The sequence below is a fragment of the Strix uralensis genome, chromosome 17, assembly GCF_047716275.1.
Source record: "Strix uralensis isolate ZFMK-TIS-50842 chromosome 17, bStrUra1, whole genome shotgun sequence".
Lineage (NCBI taxonomy): Eukaryota > Metazoa > Chordata > Aves > Strigiformes > Strigidae > Strix > Strix uralensis.
Window position 1 is genome coordinate 16,621,253 of NC_133988.1, and position 16,009 is coordinate 16,637,261.

The 16,009-nt window shown below is 65.2% G+C and overlaps 2 protein-coding genes across 2 annotated transcripts; both read right to left on the reverse strand.

Moving 5' to 3' along the window:
* Positions 1 to 2,499: 2,499 nt before the first annotated feature.
* On the reverse strand, positions 2,500 to 12,025 carry TRPV4 (transient receptor potential cation channel subfamily V member 4). The gene is made up of 16 exons (XM_074886999.1): positions 11,989 to 12,025; positions 8,678 to 9,121; positions 7,540 to 7,712; positions 7,162 to 7,314; positions 6,768 to 6,908; positions 6,358 to 6,656; positions 5,674 to 5,853; positions 5,447 to 5,605; positions 5,254 to 5,346; positions 5,089 to 5,162; positions 4,822 to 4,987; positions 4,528 to 4,594; positions 3,741 to 4,057; positions 3,473 to 3,600; positions 3,143 to 3,264; positions 2,500 to 3,030 (listed from the first exon to the last, which is right to left on the reverse strand). The coding sequence occupies exons 2-16, from the start codon at positions 9,052 to 9,054 to the stop codon at positions 2,888 to 2,890; spliced, it is 2,592 nt and encodes an 863-aa protein (XP_074743100.1). The 5' UTR covers positions 9,055 to 9,121; positions 11,989 to 12,025; the 3' UTR covers positions 2,500 to 2,887.
* A 787-nt stretch (positions 12,026 to 12,812) lies between these two features.
* GLTP (glycolipid transfer protein) lies at positions 12,813 to 15,938 on the reverse strand. Its single transcript, XM_074887721.1, has 5 exons — positions 15,713 to 15,938; positions 14,809 to 14,870; positions 14,364 to 14,497; positions 13,948 to 14,098; positions 12,813 to 13,649 (listed from the first exon to the last, which is right to left on the reverse strand). The coding sequence occupies exons 1-5, from the start codon at positions 15,813 to 15,815 to the stop codon at positions 13,467 to 13,469; spliced, it is 633 nt and encodes a 210-aa protein (XP_074743822.1). The 5' UTR covers positions 15,816 to 15,938; the 3' UTR covers positions 12,813 to 13,466.
* Positions 15,939 to 16,009: the final 71 nt, after the last annotated feature.

The following is a 16,009-nucleotide window of genomic DNA, read 5'->3' on the forward strand; positions in this document are numbered from 1 at the left end:
TCCTTAGCGGCCGCCTTTGCTGTTTGAGAGTGAGGAGAAGAGACAGGCAGTATAAATTGCACGGCTGCAAAAGGACTTAAAAAAACCCATCTCTCATTTTGATTGATATTAGCTTCACAAATTAAGCTTTAGATTTATCTAAAAATAAATTTGCTTCCGCGCTCCGCATTCTGGATGACAAGTGCTTTTCTCTTCCCTTTGTTGGGTTTGTCATCGCTGGCAAGGCAGCATGATGGGGGGGTGGGGAGGGCAGGAGGGGGCCGTGCCCAAGCCCCCCCCACCCCGCTGGCCCCCGGGGTGCCCCCCACCTCCACGGCCACGCCTGAAGGCAGAGGGTGCAATAGCTCAGGGCTTTGCAGGGCAGGGTGTAAAAGGGCCAAACACAAGCCCTGCAGCCCCGGAGGTGGCAGGGGCACCCTGCGCCGGGATGTCACCACTGTGGCCGTGGTGTCCCCAACCCCATGGAGCCACCGCGGGGTTCAGCGTGATGGCACAGGGCCCTGGGCACGGCCATGCCCCCCCTTCCTGCACCCCAGCTGCTTTAAACCCCGCTCACACGTGGCCCCTTGTCTCTGGGACATCAGAGTTTGCATAAAAGGGGAAAAAAATTGGTTTATTTCCAATTATGCTGGAAAATCCCGTCTCCGGTGCCACAGATGGGGGTGGCCGGGGTGCAGAGCCGGTTGTGCCGGTGGCCAAGGCCTGTGCCAGGGATCCCCTGGCCGCCCCGCGCTGCCTGGCCGGGGCTGGCCGATGTGTAGCCGGTGGGGCCCAGACGCCCGGCTGGGCAAAACCAAAGTTTATCATTTTCAAATACCAGCCGGCGTGAAAGCGGGAGCCGGCTCAGCTCCTCACTCGATTATGCAGCGTGAGCCGAGAGCTGAAACCTCAGCCTCTCCTAAGTAGTGATAATGAAACTTATTCATTCCCTCACCCTGGGGAAATACTTAAATCACAATATGAGAGATATATGTAAATCACATTTAAACGGAGACAGTGCAGTTAAAGCTAACGGCGAGTAATCAAGTTTGAAGATGAAGTGTCCCCTTTTCTGCTATATCATTTGCTTAGTGAGCTGGGCTGCCTCCAGGGCCCTGGCCAGGGTCTCTGCTGCCGTGTCACTGTGCCACCACGCCATCGAGCCACCGGTGCCCACCCAAACCCATCCTTCCGACCTCCACAGTGGCCAGCTGCAAAGGGAAACCATGCCCTGGCTGGGAAGGGATATGAGCAGGAAAGGAGAATCACGGTTGAAGAGGTGACGTGGAGTGGGATGGGATGGGATGGGATGGGATGGGATGGGATGGGATGCGGAAGGGGATGGGGAAAGAATGGGGATGAAGAAGGGGAAGGGGATGGGTAAGGAGAAGGGAAAGGGAAAGGGATGGACATGGGGATGGGATGAGAATGGGAATGGGGATGGACATGGGGATTGGGTTGGGATGGGGATGGGGATGGGAGAGGATGGGAATGGGGATGAGATGGGGAAGGGGATGGGGACAGAATGGGGACGGGAAGGGGAAGGGGTGGACATGGGGATGGGATGGGATGGGATGGGATGGGGTGGGAAGCATCCTGCCGAGGCAGTGCTGCCCGTCCCGCTGCCCATCCCGCCGGGAGCTCATCCCGCAGCAGCCAGGCAGCCCCCAGCTCCGAAACTTCATCCCCATTCCCTGCCCAACAGCCGGACCCCTCAAGGGCCGCCGGGCCTCACCCCGCGACCCCCATCCCCAGCCGAGGATGGGCCGAGGGGTGCGGAGGGACCCCGGGGCGGGTGCCCGGCCGGGTGTGGGGCAGGACCCGGCGCGGCCTCCCCGCTCCCTCCTGCATTGCGCGGGCTGCGCTGCCCTCCAGCGGCACCCGGCCACGGCGCTGCGCAGCCTGCAGCTCCGGCCCTGCGCCCAGCCCTGCGCCCAGCCCCACACCGCAGTCTCACACCGCAGCCCCACACCTCTGGCCCACCGCAGGGTTGCCAGGACCCCGCTCCCCCTCTCCGGGGCAGAGCAGCCAAGGCCGGGGGGGGGGCAACACCAGGTGCTGCCGCCAGCCACGACCCCCACCCGCTGCTGGGTGCCCCCTGCCCGGCTCTGCAGGCACAGGGTGCTCTGGCAGGTTGGCAGCACCGGGCACCACGGCAGGGTCTGTCTGCAGAGGAGGGTGGGGTCAGGGTGCTAGGTGGCCATATGGCACGGCACGGCATGGCACGGCATGGCATGGCAAGGCACGGCACATCATGGCATAGCACACCATGGCACAGCATGGAATGGCACGGCACAGCATGGCACAGCACGGCACAGCACGGCACAGCACGGCATGGCATGGCACAGCACGGCATGGCACACCATGGCACAACATGGCACACCACGGCATGGCACGCATGGCACAGCCCAGCATGGCACAGCACAGAATGGCACAGGGAGCTGCAAACTCCTGGCTCCCTCCCGCAGACCTGCTGCAGCGACGCTCTCCCAGCCGGAATCAGTCAATGCCAGGAGGAGGTGGCAGCGGCAGGTCAGTCTTTATTACTAAATAAATAGTCGTATAAATCTTGTGCAAAAACGTGTGGCAAAAACCATTGGCCTCGGTGGTCGGAGGGGGCCACGCTCCCCGCACCCTGCCTGTGGCAGAGGTTCCCGGCACGGCACGGCCGACGGCCCCGGCGCGGCAAAGCGAAGTGGCGGCACTGGAGCTCGTCTGTGACAGCTGGAGCTCCCCAGAACCGCCGGGGCAGGGCCGAGACCCCCCAGTCTGGGCTGGACACCCGCTGGGACAGAGGGACGGAGGCTGCACGAATCCCTGAGGAGCAGACAAGCACCGTCCAGCCTAGTCCACCGTGGTGCTGGCTGTGCCAGTGCCGTGCCAGGGGCCCGGGGCAGACTCTGTCGGGCTAAAGCGGGGAGCTCGAGGCCTGGCCGTGCCGCCGCTCCCGTGTGTCCGCCGTCCCCACGGTCCCCAGCGGCACCACCACCTCCTCTGGCTGGCAGCTCTTGTTGAGTTCCACCACGCGCGGCACCACCGTCGACCAGCGATCTGGGGTGACAGCGGGAGTTCATCAGCGCTGGGACCCCATGGCTGCCCCCCCATCATTGCCACCCAGCTGCCAGCCCCCAGGGATGCTCCCAGCCCCCGGCACCCCCCTCACCTCTCCGCAGCCGGCCCACGGTGTGGGAGAAGCCGTAGTACTGGTACGTGTCGCTCTTGCCCGGGTCCTCGCTGATGATGCCCAGATTCTGGTTCCAGTGGGACCAGTTCACCTCGTCCACCCTGTGGGGAAGGGCAAGACCCAGAGGGGCCGCACGGAGCAGCTGGGAGCCAGGGTGGCAGCTCCTGCCCCCCTGAACCATCCCACCACCTGGCTCTGGATTAGCACAAACTACCCAGCAAAGGACACACGGTGCTGGCACCCCGAAACGGCGCTGGCTGCGGTGAGGGGGGCTCGGCTGCAGCCCGGTGTCCCGGCACCGGCCTTTACCTGAAGCACCAGCGGCGGTCAGGTGTCCCGTCGGTGCCCTTCCCCACAGTGACCATCTCCCCTGAGCGGAAGGCTCTCCGCAGGAACACAGGGAAGGAGCGCTCGATGTCCAGGATGGTGGTGGCCCACTGCCGGGGACACCAGGGACCCCTCAGCCACGTGGGGACAGGGGCACAGGGGTCCCTCACCCAGGAGCTTGGGGTGCTGCAGCCCCCCAGGCACAGGCAGCCCCTGGAGCCCCCCACTCCAGCAGCTCCCGGGGTGGTACCTGCAGCTTCCAGATGTGTTTGCTCTCCTTGGAGACTTGGCCCACGGTCTCACCCATGAGAGCGATGAGCATGTTGAGGAGAAGCACAAAGGTGAGGATGATGTAGGTGACGAGGAGGATGATGAAGACGCCAGGGTACTTGGCGCTCTCGAGCATCTCCAGGTCACCCATGCCGATGGTGAGCTTGAAGAGGTCTAGCAGGAAGGTGCTGAAGGTCTGGCTGTCCCGGCAGGATGGGTAGGTGGGCACTGTGCAGTTGGATGGCTCCTCACCGCAGGACTCGCTGCTGGGACACGGGTTGAGGAGGGACACCAGAGCTGGGGGAGAGGAACAGGGATGGTGAGTCCATGGGGGGCAGCAGCGAGGATGGGGTCCACAGCAGGTCCCCCATGCAGCTCCATGCCGGCTGAGCTCCTCTCCACCGCAGGAGGAGGCAAAGGCTGTTCCGTGCTGTTCCACAGGGCTCACAGAATCCCAGAATCATCTCAGTTGGACAAGCCCTTGAAGCTCCTCCAGTCCAACCACGAACCTCCCACTGACTGTTCCCAACTCCACCAGATCCCTCAGCGCTGGGTCAACCCGACTCTTCAACCTCTCCAGGGATGGGGACTCCCCCCCTGCCCTGGGCAGCCCATTCCAACGCCCAACAACCCCTTCTGCAAAGAAATCCTTCCTAAGAGCCAGTTTGACCCTGCCCTGGCGCAGCTTGAGGCCATTCCCTCTTGGCCTGGCGCTTGTTAAAGACTCATCCTTCCCCCGAGCCACGGCTTGCCGGCCAGGTGCCTACCTGAGGCGTAGCCGATCATGAAGAGCAAGTAGACCAGAAGGAAGCGGAAAAGGTCTTTGAAGAGGATCTGCAAGTGATGGAGAGTGGGGTGAGACGTGCTGGCCCACAGTGCTCAGCCGTGTGCCGGGGCACTGTCGCCAAGCCACACTGCAGGGAGGGCTGGGCTGAGAGCAGGGCTTTGGTGAGCCACAAGAAACCCTAAAGAAAGCGTGGAGGACCCTCCTTTCAGGCTGCAGATCCCCAGGAGGACCAGACCTTCTGGGGAAGGAGAAGACCCCCCCAACTCCACCCAACCTTCTGGATCATGATGCTGTAGGTCCCCGTCAGCTTGAGCCCCCGGGTGAAGTACAGCGCGTTCATCCAGCCCAGGACCAGCGCGAAGACCATGACGGCCAAGTACGCCTCGATGCCGCCCAGGTACAGCCCCGCCGTGACGATCACCAGCACTGAGTAGATGAAGCTGGAGGAGAGCCAGGGTCAGCCCCCGCCCCGACAGCCACCCCTGGCTACTGGCCCAGGGCTGCTGTGGCCCTGGGGGGGCCCTGGGGGTTCCCCACGTACTAAAGCAGCTGGAAGGAGCCGTCTATGAAGAAGGAGTTCACGCCTGGGCACTTCTTCATGAACAGATCTTTGATCTGGGGGAGAGAGGGAGAGGGTTGGAGGAGCTGGGCAGGGAGTGAGCCCCTGCTTGGCTCGGCGGTGACCCCCCCGCCGTGCTGCACTGACATTTGTGAAGAAGAAGAGGATGCCGGTGAGGAGGGTGATGATCTCCCCGGCCAGGCGCAGGTAGTCGGCGGTGGTGGTGTACGGGTAGGGGGGCTGCGGGGAAAGGACAGAGCTGAGTCGCTCCACTGCCCCAGGGCAGGCAGAGACCCGGCAACCCCCCCGCCAGCCCCTCCCCGGGCCACGGGGGACTCACGGGGCCTTCCATGGGGCGGTAGTAGGCGACAAGGGTGAAGATGACCATGGCGCAGAGGTAGGAGACCACGCTGATGTAGAAGGAGACGGCCCCGAACTTGCGCCACTTGTCGCGCAGCAGCTCGTTGATGGGCTCCACGGCCAACATCTCGTGGCGGTTCTGGTGGGACAGGGGGGCTGTTAGCAGGGCCCTGGCAACCCCCTGGCCCCCCCTAAGCCCCTGCACACCTCGATCTTGCTGTTGTAGACGAGGATCTCCAGCACGGACACCTCCTCCCCGCAGGTGTCCAGTGAGGAGAGGTCGTAGAGGGAGGAGTAGACGGGGCCGTACGCCCAGTCCTTGAACTTGCGCGAGAGGTGCCGGGCGTCCTCGTCCACGATCTCCCGCCGGATGATGTGCTGGAAGATCTGCCAGGGGGGAGGGACCGCTCGCCCACCCCGCCCCCTGCCCGGGACACCCCGCTTTCCTCCCACTCCCCTCCCCAGGCAGCTCCCCTTCTGCCACAGCTCACCCCCACCCACCCGCTGCGCCCCAGGGGGGGCCGGGGTGCTCCTGGGGTGCATGGACACCGGCGCAGCAGGCAGCCCCCCAGAACGCTGCAGCTTTTGCATTTTTAACACCCCCCCTGCCCACACCACCGGAGGTCAAGGGCAAGTCAGGGAAAAGGACGGGATGTGCTGAGGGCCTGGGGTTAATTAGGGAAGGGACAGAAAGCAGTGGGGGGGTAATTAGCCAGGTTAATAAGCTGCACACCCCGGTTTCCAACAGCATCTGCAGAGAAGTGCTGCTTGCGTGGCAGGGACATGCACTGAGTGCGACAGGGCTCAGCCAAGAGCTGACAGGGGCTCAGCCCTTGCAGCCGGGGACAGCAGGGCAGAGGGCCCCCACCTCCGGGGGGGGTGTCACTGTACCCCGATCTTGCCGGTCTTGGCAGCCATCATGAGCGGGGAGAGGCCGTCGTTGTTGAGCAGCGCCTCCAGGTTGGTGTCGGGGAAGAGCTTGGCGCACTTGACGAGGAGCAGGTCGTACATTTTGGTGACGAACTTGGTGTTCTCGCGGGTGTTGTCGGCGATGGCGACCAGGGCATGGAGCACGGTGTTGCCACGAGAGTCCTGGCGCCGCAGGTCCGCCTGCTTGTGCCCGTTCTCCGTCAGGTAGTGCACGATGTGGGGCTGGTTGGTGCAGGCGGCCAGCGAGAGGGGCAGCTCTCCTGTGGGGACAGCATGCCGTCGGGGTGCCCGTCACCCTCGCCCCGGTGCGGGGGCACCCCTGGGGAGCAGCCGGTCCCCCCCAGTGACCCACTGGCTCCCTCCCCACTCACCGAAGTAGAAGTAGCCGCCCTCATCCTTGGGCTGAAAGAAGCGGCCGCGGGCCTGGGCGTGCACGTCAGCTCCCTTCTCCACCAGCAGCTCCACGTAGTGCTTGCACCGGCGCTCGATGGCGATGTGCAGGGCTGTCTGACCTGCGCCGCTGGCGCCCGTCAGCCCCCGCCTCACCCCCCCGACTCCCCCCGGGTCCCCAGCCTTCTCACATATCCACTGCTCCAGTCCCCAAGTCCCCTTGGAGCCCCCCAACCTCCCCAGGGTCCCTGCTGCTCCAGTTCCCAACCTCCCCAGAATCCTCCATCCTCCCCAGCGTCCCCGCTGCTTCGGTCCCCAAACCTCCCTGGGGTCCCCCATGCCCGGGCAGGGCTGGCAGCAGCCCCACGCCCCTACCTCGGTAGTAGACATCCCTGAAGGGCGAGTTGATGAACTCCCGCATGTTGCCCGTCTTCTCGGCGATGTCGAGGAGGACGGGGATGGTGTCGTTCCTGCCCCCGCTCAGGTTGAGCAGTGCCTTGGGCAGGCAGGTCTTCCCCGTGGAGGGCTCTGGGAGCAGAGGGTGCTGAGGGGGGGGGCCGGGGCGAGCCCCTCCAGGCCATGGGGGTGCCCAGCCCCACATCCCATGGCCAAATCCCTGCTCCTCCTGGGTGCCGCAGCTCCCCGTGCCGGGGTTGTGCATCCCCATCCCTGCAGGGACACGGGGACCACCAGTGCCATGGCACAGCCCCAGCACCGCGGGGGTCCCGGGCAGGCCCAGCCCCAGGGCCTCACCTCGAAACTCCTCGTCTGTGAGGCGCTTCTTGTGGGTGAGGAGGAAGGAGAGGAGCCCATCCAGGCCGGCCGGGGACCCCCGGGAGACGATGTCGAAGAGGATGGGTCTGTTGAAGACCTTGAGGACGGGGGGTGGGTTGGGAGCCGGCCCCTTCACGCCCGGCACTGGCTTCCTGCGGGAGAAGCGCCAGCACCTCGGTTTCCCACCCGTGTAACAAGCTCGAGGCTGCTCAGCCGCCGGTGAAGGGCACGGGCACCCCGGGCCACCCCCCAGCCGGGGTCACCCACGGGGCTGGGGGCAGCATCCCCACCCACAGCAGCCCAGTGTTCCCAGTATTGCCCATGGGGGCTGGTGGGCACCTTGCCAGCTCCCAGGCAGGTGCATTTCAGGCCCCCAGCCGTGCCCCCCCAGCCGTGCCAGGCCACAGTCACGCTCCAGCGCCGTGGGCGAAGCCAGACCGGTTGGAGCAGTTGGTGGCAGCGGGACAGGCCAGGGACAACCGGCCGGCTCCGGGCACTGGGAACTGGGAGAGGAGGGACAGCAGCTGCCCCAGACAGGGATCTCCGGGGCTCGGGGCACACAGGGCACCCCGGACCCCCTCCGCCCACCCACATCCCTGCCCACCCAGGGGACCAAGCTCCCGCCGGGGCACGGGGACACCCCCAAGCCAGGGTGGGGAGAGTGGCGGGGGGCCACGGCAGCCAGCCCAGGTGCCCAGCACAGAGGGGCATTGTGTGCCCGGCCGTGGGCTGCCCCCCCCGCCCCAGCTCTGGTTTCCTGGCGCAGGGAGGGCGGAGGCCTTCCTGAAAAGCCCTTTCATACCGGGGAGCCAGACGTCCGCACCGGCCAGGGGAGCGGCCAGGCGCACAGAGTCTCTTTCACGGCACCGGCAAGGGGGAAGGGGAGCCACACTCCCGGCCCCACAGCCCCGCCGGGCTGCAGACCCACACCACGGCACGGCACAGCCCAGCGCGGCCACTGGCACCGGCTGGGAGCTGCCCCCTGCCCAAAGCACCCCAAAGTACCACCCCAAGAGCCGTGGGGGGTCTGTTACCATCCCCAGCTGCCGGGTATCCCCGTACCCACGGCGCTGCACCCAGGGTGCCCCCCGATCCCATTGCTCCCCGCTGTACTCACTCCGCGACCCTCCTGCGCCAGCGCTTGTTCTCGCTGGGGTGGTGGCGGTAGGTGCCATAGTCGAAGAGGGAGTCCATGGGGGCTTTCTTGGGCCCGGGGACCACAGCCGACTCGTAGATGGTGGCCTCCAGCAGCTCCATGGGCTTCGGGGCGCCTTTCCGGAAAGCTCCATGGAATTTCATGCGGAGGTTTTGCTTTCCGTCCCCAGTGCCAGGGGGGCCCCGGGCTGCCTCGGCGGAGGACGGGGTGTCCTCGCTCTCAAACAGGTTGGCCAGCGAGGAGAGCGGGAAGGAATCATTCTGGAGGGACCCATCATCCCCTGGGCCCTCCCCGGCATCGCCACCAATGACACGGGGGGGGTCTTCAGCATCTGCCATGCTCCCTGGCCGGGGGACAGGCACGAGCAACCTGCGACCCCCAGCTCCTTCTGCGAGAGCAGGAGACCTGGCAGAGAAAAACCCAGTGTCATCCCCAAATCCCTCCCCATCCACTCCCACGGGACACTGTGTCCCCGCGTGGGAGCAGGTCCCACGCCAACCCCAGCAGCGGTTGGGGCCAGTGGGACCCCCCCCTGCAGCCCAGGGTCTCCCGGCCGCTCCTGCCTGCCCCGGCTCTCCTGGGTGCCCACCTGCCCAGCCGTGGGGACCCCTCAGATCTGCAGAGGCCCCACCAGCTGCGGCGCTGCCGGCTTCAAAGCGCAGCCCTAACGGGCGAGGGCGAGTCCGGCCCTGCTGCCTCTCCCTGCTGCGGTCAGCTTGGGTGCAGCCCAGGCCAGGGCACAGAGCAGACCCTGTGTGCTCCCATCTGCCGCCCAAGGAAAGAAAACATTCCTGGGATACATCCTGCAGCGCCCAGAGGCAGCAGGGCTGGGGCTGGTCCCTGATGCCCCACCACTCCTGCAGCCCCAGGGGGCTCGGTGGGATCCAGCCCCGGGTGCCTGCGGTGCTGGCACTGCCACGCTGGGCACCAGGAGGGGGATGGCTGCGGCCCAGGGGGGGCTGCAGGAGGGAAGGAGCAGTGGTTAGAACAAAAAAATGACCGGTTTAGGTTGCCCAGAGGGAAACAGGGCTGCAGGAGAGCCACGCTACTGCACCACGCCAGCGGAAGTGCCGTGCCCTGCCCGCCAGGTCCCTCCAGGCCCGCAGTGCTGGCAGGGGCACGACCAGGCAGGTGGGTGACCCCGGGTTGTCCCCCAGCCCCGCTTCCCACCAAAACACACCCACGAAACACAGCAGCGTTAAGGCTTAGCCCAGCTCCTGCCTCTGGGGAGCTCAGCCCTCCCTGCGGGTCCCCGGGACAGAAAAAGCAGCCGGGAAACGTATCATTTTCTGCTGGGCTGCAGCTCTGTGCAACAAGCCATAATGGCAGGCTGGGCCCTGCCGGGGCGGGCAGGGATCTCTGCCCGATAACGTGCTTCTAATTAGGCAGCGTGTCCCACAGCCGCCCAGGGCAGCCCCACGGCGGGGGCCCACGGGGTGGACATGGGGGATGAGGGCTGCAAACGGCCCCGACATCCTGCAGCAATGAGGGGGCCCTCGGGCAGCGGTTCCCTCCTCCCCGCCACCCTGGGGGACACCCAGAGGGGACAGTGCAGCCCTGGGTGGCACCCAATGGGGATGGTGCAGCCTTGGGAGACGCAGGGTGAGCCACAGAGCCGACACGGTTTCTCCTCTTTGCTGACTTTCCTGCCATCACCCTCTCTGCAAGAAATTCCACAAGTACCTGCCAAAGCCCGCAGGTCCCACACCCCGACCCCGGGCAAATGCGGGCCCTGGCACGGCCGATTTTTCTCGGGCAGCAGAGAAGAGGGGACTGCCAAGCACGCCGACCCTGCGGGCTGCACGTGGGGACGGAGCCTCTGACCCCTCTGAGCTGCCTTGGGAATCCCAGTCCCAGAAAAGCTCAGCTTTAGGCAAAAGCCCAAACACGGAGCGGGCTGTCACATGCGGTCGGAGCCCACCGGCACAGGACATGATTCCCTGTAGGAATCAGCTGGGGACACTGGCCCGGGGACTTGGCTGGGTGGCTGGCAGCCCTGGGGATGCTCACGGGACCGGAGCCCGCGGGGACATGGGGCAGAAGCGAGGGGACAAGTGTAAGGGCAGGTGGGGCCGGGAGCCAGCGCTGCCGCCAGCGACCGGGGCAAGAAGCTCATGTCGGAAACGACGGGCCGGTGCTGTCAGGCCGGGTGCTCCTGTGGGCACAGCCGCTGCCAGGAAAGGTGCTGTCAATGGGGTTTTATTTGGCTTGTTAGTTATTTGGGTTTTTATTTTTCAGACTTCCTCACCCCACGGAATAAATGAGTCAAGGAGCAGCTCACCACGCGCCGAGGCTCGCCGGCACGGCCCCGGCTCTCGCATCCAACACAAACCCTCCCGCCCGCTCCCCGCCGTGCACTCCCACCTCTCCCCGGCTTTCCACCAAGTTACCTCCCAGCCAGACCAGTATCCCCAGTTAGTCCCCCACTCCAGGCCACCACGGGGGCACGGACACCAGGACGGGCAGGGACATGCCCTGGGCGAGTGGCAGGGAGGATGCCCCGTTAGCGGGTGGTGCAGATTTTGCCACATTAAAGTGTTCCTCAAACTAAAGCACAAAGGGCTCCGGGTAGGAGTGAATCACTCAAACCACATCGTGTTCACGTTCAGCCCCGGTGGAAACGCTCACCCGGAGTGAACCAACCACCTTCCAAAATAAACGGCACCGCCGGGGGCTCCCCTGGGCAAGAGCCATGAACTCAGCGTGGTCCAACGGAGGAGTTTCAGAGCCGCTGGCAGCCCCCTCCTCAACGCTGCCCGTGGGAACGCGGCCGGCACCTCACCCTTGGAGCGGGGAGCCCCCCAAATTGGCCAGACAGGTGCCAGGGGGATCCCATGGGGTTGCACCCTGCCTTGCCCAGCTCAGCCCGCAGCCCTGTCCTCAACCCAGAGGCTCCATCCTGCCCTGGTCCCTGTATCCTGCTCCGGGGGCTCCATGTTCTGCCCTGGGGGGGCTCCATCTTGTCCCGGTCCCTGTATCCTGCCCCGGGGGGGCTCCATGTCCTGCCCCGGGGGCTCCATCCTGCCCCGGTCTCCATGTTCTGCCCCCGGGGGGCTCCATGTCCTGCCCTGGTCCCTGTATCCTGCCCCAGTGGGCTCCATCCTGCCCCGGTCCCCAGGTCCTGCCCCGGGGGGGGCTCCATGTCCTGTCCCGGTCCCCGTGTCCTGCCCCGGGGGCTCCATCCTGCCCCGGTCTCCGTGTCCCGCCCCCGGTCCCTGCGTCCCGGCCCGGCCACCCCCCGTTTTTGCGGGACCCCGCGCCCCGGCCCGTACCCTCGGCTCGTCTCGCGAAGGGTCCCACCGGCTCCGGTCCCGCCGAGTCGCCGCGGGGCCCGTCCCGGAGAGCGGCCCCTCCCCGCCCCGGCCCCGGGGGCGGGCGGCACCGGGACCCGCCTGCGGAGCGGCCCCCGCCCTTCCCCGGCACCGGCACAGCCCGGAGCAGCCCCCGCCCAGGAACAGCCCCCAAACAGCCTCCCCAAAACAAGCCCCCCAGGAACAACCTCCCTGAAACAGCCCCCCCCCAAGGAACAGCTCCCCAAACTCTCCCCAAAACAGCTCCCCCTGAAAATGTCCCCCAGATCTCCCTCCCTAAATCAGCCCCCCCCGAACAAGCTCCCAAACACCCTCCCTGAAGCAGCTCTGAAAACAGCCCCCCAGCCCCCCAAAACACCCTCCCTGAAACAGAACCCCCCAGGAAAAGCCCCCCAAATCTCCCTCCCCAAAACAGCCCACCCCCACGAAAAGCCCCCCAAATCTTTCTCCCCAAAATAGTTCCCCCAAGAACAAACCCCAAAACAGCCCCCCCAAGGAACAAGCCCCCCAAAATACCCTCCCCAAAACAGTTCCCCCAGGAAAAGTCTCCCAAATCTCCCTCCTCAAAACAGTTCCCCCAGAAACAAGCCCCAAAACACCCTCCCCAAAACACCCTCCCCAAGGAACAAGCCCCCCTAAATACCCTCCCCAAAAACAGCTCCCCCCAGAAAAAGCCCCCCAAATCTTTCTCCCCAAAACAGCCCCCGCCAAGGAACAAGCCCCCCAAAATACCCTCCCCAAAACAGCTCCCCCAGGACCAGCCCCCCCAAAACAGCCACCCAGGCCGAGGTTACCGTGAGTTTTTATTAAATTGTGCTTCCCTGCCCCGCCGGTGCGGGGCTCGGCAGCGCCGGAAGGCGCTGGGTTAATAAGGCCACGTGTGCTTCCACCAAGACGGGACGTCCTGGCGGAGTGGGGGGCTCGCTCCCGCGCTGGAGGACTGGGGGGTCACCCGGGGAATCGCCGGCTCCTCCGCCGCGGGCACCGCCGGCATCATTTGGGAAGTTTCTCACCCGGGTGCTGAGCGGCGTCAGGCGCCCGTGGGGCAGCGGCGCAGTCCCAGAGCCAGGGCAGAGCCTCGGTGGCACCGGCGGGACGCTGCTGCCGGCCACGCTTCACGCTTCATCCCCCGTACCACAGCAGGTGTAAACCCAGCGGTGAGGATGGGAAACAGCTGGTTTTCCTCTTTAGTACAAAAGTTTGGGAAGTCCTACGCTGACATGAGGTACAATTGCTTTATTGCTCCATTCTCAATAGGAAATTAATTATGGTTTGGTTTTTTTTTTTTTTTTTTTTAGAAAAGAGATCATCCACTGCAGATCCAGATGAGAATCAAAGTCGCCTGACAGCCGGGAGCCGCCCCAGCTGCCTCGGTGGTGATTAAGACACCGGTAGCACCCGTCACACCTTATTTAAGCCCTGCCAGTCCCGTGCCAGCCTCAGGCTTTGTAGCTCAGCTCGGCGTTCATCTTCGTGTACATCTCATAAATTGCATCCAGGATGGGGGTGACCCTCGAGAGAAACTGATGAATCTTCTCGATGCTTTCCTCCTCTTTGACTTCTCTACCCTTCTCCAACGCCTTCAGCAAATCTGATTTGTACGGAAGAGCGTAGACCGAGCCCTGTAAAACAGGGGAGGAACTGTGAGGCTCCCACAAACCCAAAGTCCTCCCCATCCCGCATGCAGGACCCTGGTTTGGGTTGTTCCCATGGGAATGACCTTAGGGATGGTGGCCGGGCTCTTGGAGAAGCAGAGATGCGCAGAGAGGGTCCCCCGGAAATACCGCTCAAAATAGCTCAGCAGCTTCCCATGTTTCCAAGCCCTTTTTTCCCCAAAAGCACATCCCTGCTCGGGGCAACTAACGGAGCAGCTGTGCTTAAAGAAAGGCAGCTTTCCTCCATGGAGAGGCAAACGCTCACCATGAAGAGCTTCTGCAGCATCCAGCCGTGGTATTTCTTCAGCGCGATCTCGTAAGCCTTCAGGGCGTTCACTCGGATGAGGTTGGGGTGCTCCTCGTCCCGCTCGCCGTCGGAGATGCTCTGCAGCAACACCAGCATGAACTTGAGGCCCCTGTGAGAAGAGCGGAGACATCGGGGTGGGGAAGGGGATGCTGCTTCCCAGCCTCCAGCAAGGCACCCCCTGAGCCTGGCGCATCCAGGGCCCCCCCAAAACCCACAGCGCCGGCAGCACACCCCCCCTCGCAGAGCTGACGCCTGCCCCTGTGTGTTCCTGCTCCTGCAGGAACGCTCCCCGAAACGCAGCACCCCAGCCGGTGTTAACGGGCTCCCCACGTGCCGGGACAGAGCCCGGAGCAGCCCCCAACGCCGTGAATCACCTTTTCAACCACATCAGCGCCAGCGTCGCGCCCGTCTTGGGCCAGGCCGAGCCGTGCATCTCCTTCTCCACCTCCAGGATGTTCTGCAGCGTTTTGAACTCGGCGGGGTTGGAGTCATAAACCGCCCGGATTTTCTGAGGGCAGAGAAGGGGGTTTGGCTCCCGGGAGCTGTTGGGCAGAGTGGGTGGCACCGGAGAGCAACCGGGCTGGTGCTCAGGGCTGCGGCGGGGGGAAGCGTGGTGCCTGCAGTGGGTTTCTTCTGGGCTTTGTCCACGGAGCCCCGCGCTTAATAAACACCCACAACTGAGATGAGCTGCTGCCGAGCCCGAAAGCCCCCATGGGAAGAAAAGTCCTTTTAAACACTTTCGGGTCTTGCCTCTCCAACCCTACAGCATCTCTGCATGGGAGTTCACCCCCCCCCGCGCCCTCCTGTGCCCCTTCCTACCTTGATATTTCCAGTCAGGTCTGCTTTGACCGGCGAGTAGACGATGGGAGACCCCAGGCAATCTGTGGAAACAGGGAGGGAGGATGATTAGTCATTAGTGGACACAGGAGACACCTCAAAGTCCCGAGTTGTAACCAATAGGCTTCACCTTAACCACAGCCAAGGCACCGAGACACCGGACAGCAAAGGGCTCGTCAGGCTTCGCCCACGGCCGCAGCGAGTCCTCCAGGACGGCCCTGCCTCCCGCCAGTGACCCCCTGACCCCCCAGCTCCGGGACACGGCCCCGATATGATGGTCTGGAGCAGCACGATGGGCACAGGACACTCTCTGCCCGTCCCCAGGCAGGCAGCCCCGTGTCCTGCCCAGCCGAGCCGTGCCACCGAGCCCTCACACAATAGCCGACATTGTGGCGGGCAGCAGGCCGGCGTGGCACGAGGGCGGCTGTGCCGGCCACACACCCACGGCCCTGACCCCGCCGTGGGGTGAACGGCTGCGGGTGGGATCCGTGGGCCGGGCGGGGCGTACCGGGAAGGGGGAAGGCGGCCGGGCCCCGCCGAGGCGTCGGCGGCTCTGCCAGGGCGTGGGGCCCCGGGGATGGCGAGATGTTTCCCAACGGGGCTGCTCGGCAGGTTTGACGGGACCGTGATGCAACCGCGGCCCTCCCTGGCTGCTTCCCCGGGGGGCACCGGGGGCCGGGAGCAGCTGGAACCGGGGGGGGTCCAGGACCGGGGATGGGGGGAGCGAACCAGAACCGGGGGAGCCCCACCCAGGACCGGAGGGGGGCTACCCGGACCGCGGAGCCCTCTACTCGCAGCCAGCCACAGCTGAGCGCGGCGGCGGGGCCGGTACCGGGCCGGGCCCTGCCGTAGCTCCCGCCCCCGCAGACGGCCGGCCCATGCTCACCGAAAAAGGGCGGCAGGTGCGCCACGGCCTCCAGGAAGGGCAGCGTCTCGATCTGCTTGTCTGCCGGCAGCGGTTTGAACTCGTGTTCCAGCAGCAGCGCCATGGCCCGGCCCGGCCCGTCCCGCTCCGGCACCGGCACCGGTTCCGCCGCCCGCCCCGGCCGCGCGCTGCCACCGCGCCCCGCCCACCGCCGCTCCCACCAATGGCGGCGCACCGCCCCCCGTCCGCCCGCCAATCGGAATGCAGAAACGGGCGGCGGGATGGGGCTGGGGGCGGGGCTTAGCTCCTCTCAGCGCC

Excerpts from the sequence above, each read along its gene's own strand:
- TRPV4 (XM_074886999.1), bottom strand. The coding sequence starts at position 9,054 with ATGGCAGATGCTGAAGACCCCCCCCGTGTCATTGGTGGCGATGCCGGG. Across the intron at positions 6,657-6,767 it reads GGGCGGCTACTTCTACTTCG|GAGAGCTGCCCCTCTCGCTG; the intron begins GTGAGTGGGGAG and ends CTGTCCCCACAG. Across the intron at positions 4,988-5,088 it reads GGCTCCTTCCAGCTGCTTTA|CTTCATCTACTCAGTGCTGG; the intron begins GTACGTGGGGAA and ends GCTCTCCTCCAG.
- GLTP (XM_074887721.1), bottom strand. The coding sequence starts at position 15,815 with ATGGCGCTGCTGCTGGAACACGAGTTCAAACCGCTGCCGGCAGACAAG. Across the intron at positions 14,871-15,712 it reads GCACCTGCCGCCCTTTTTCG|ATTGCCTGGGGTCTCCCATC; the intron begins GTGAGCATGGGC and ends CTGTTTCCACAG. Across the intron at positions 14,498-14,808 it reads ACCTGACTGGAAATATCAAG|AAAATCCGGGCGGTTTATGA; the intron begins GTAGGAAGGGGC and ends CTCTGCCCTCAG.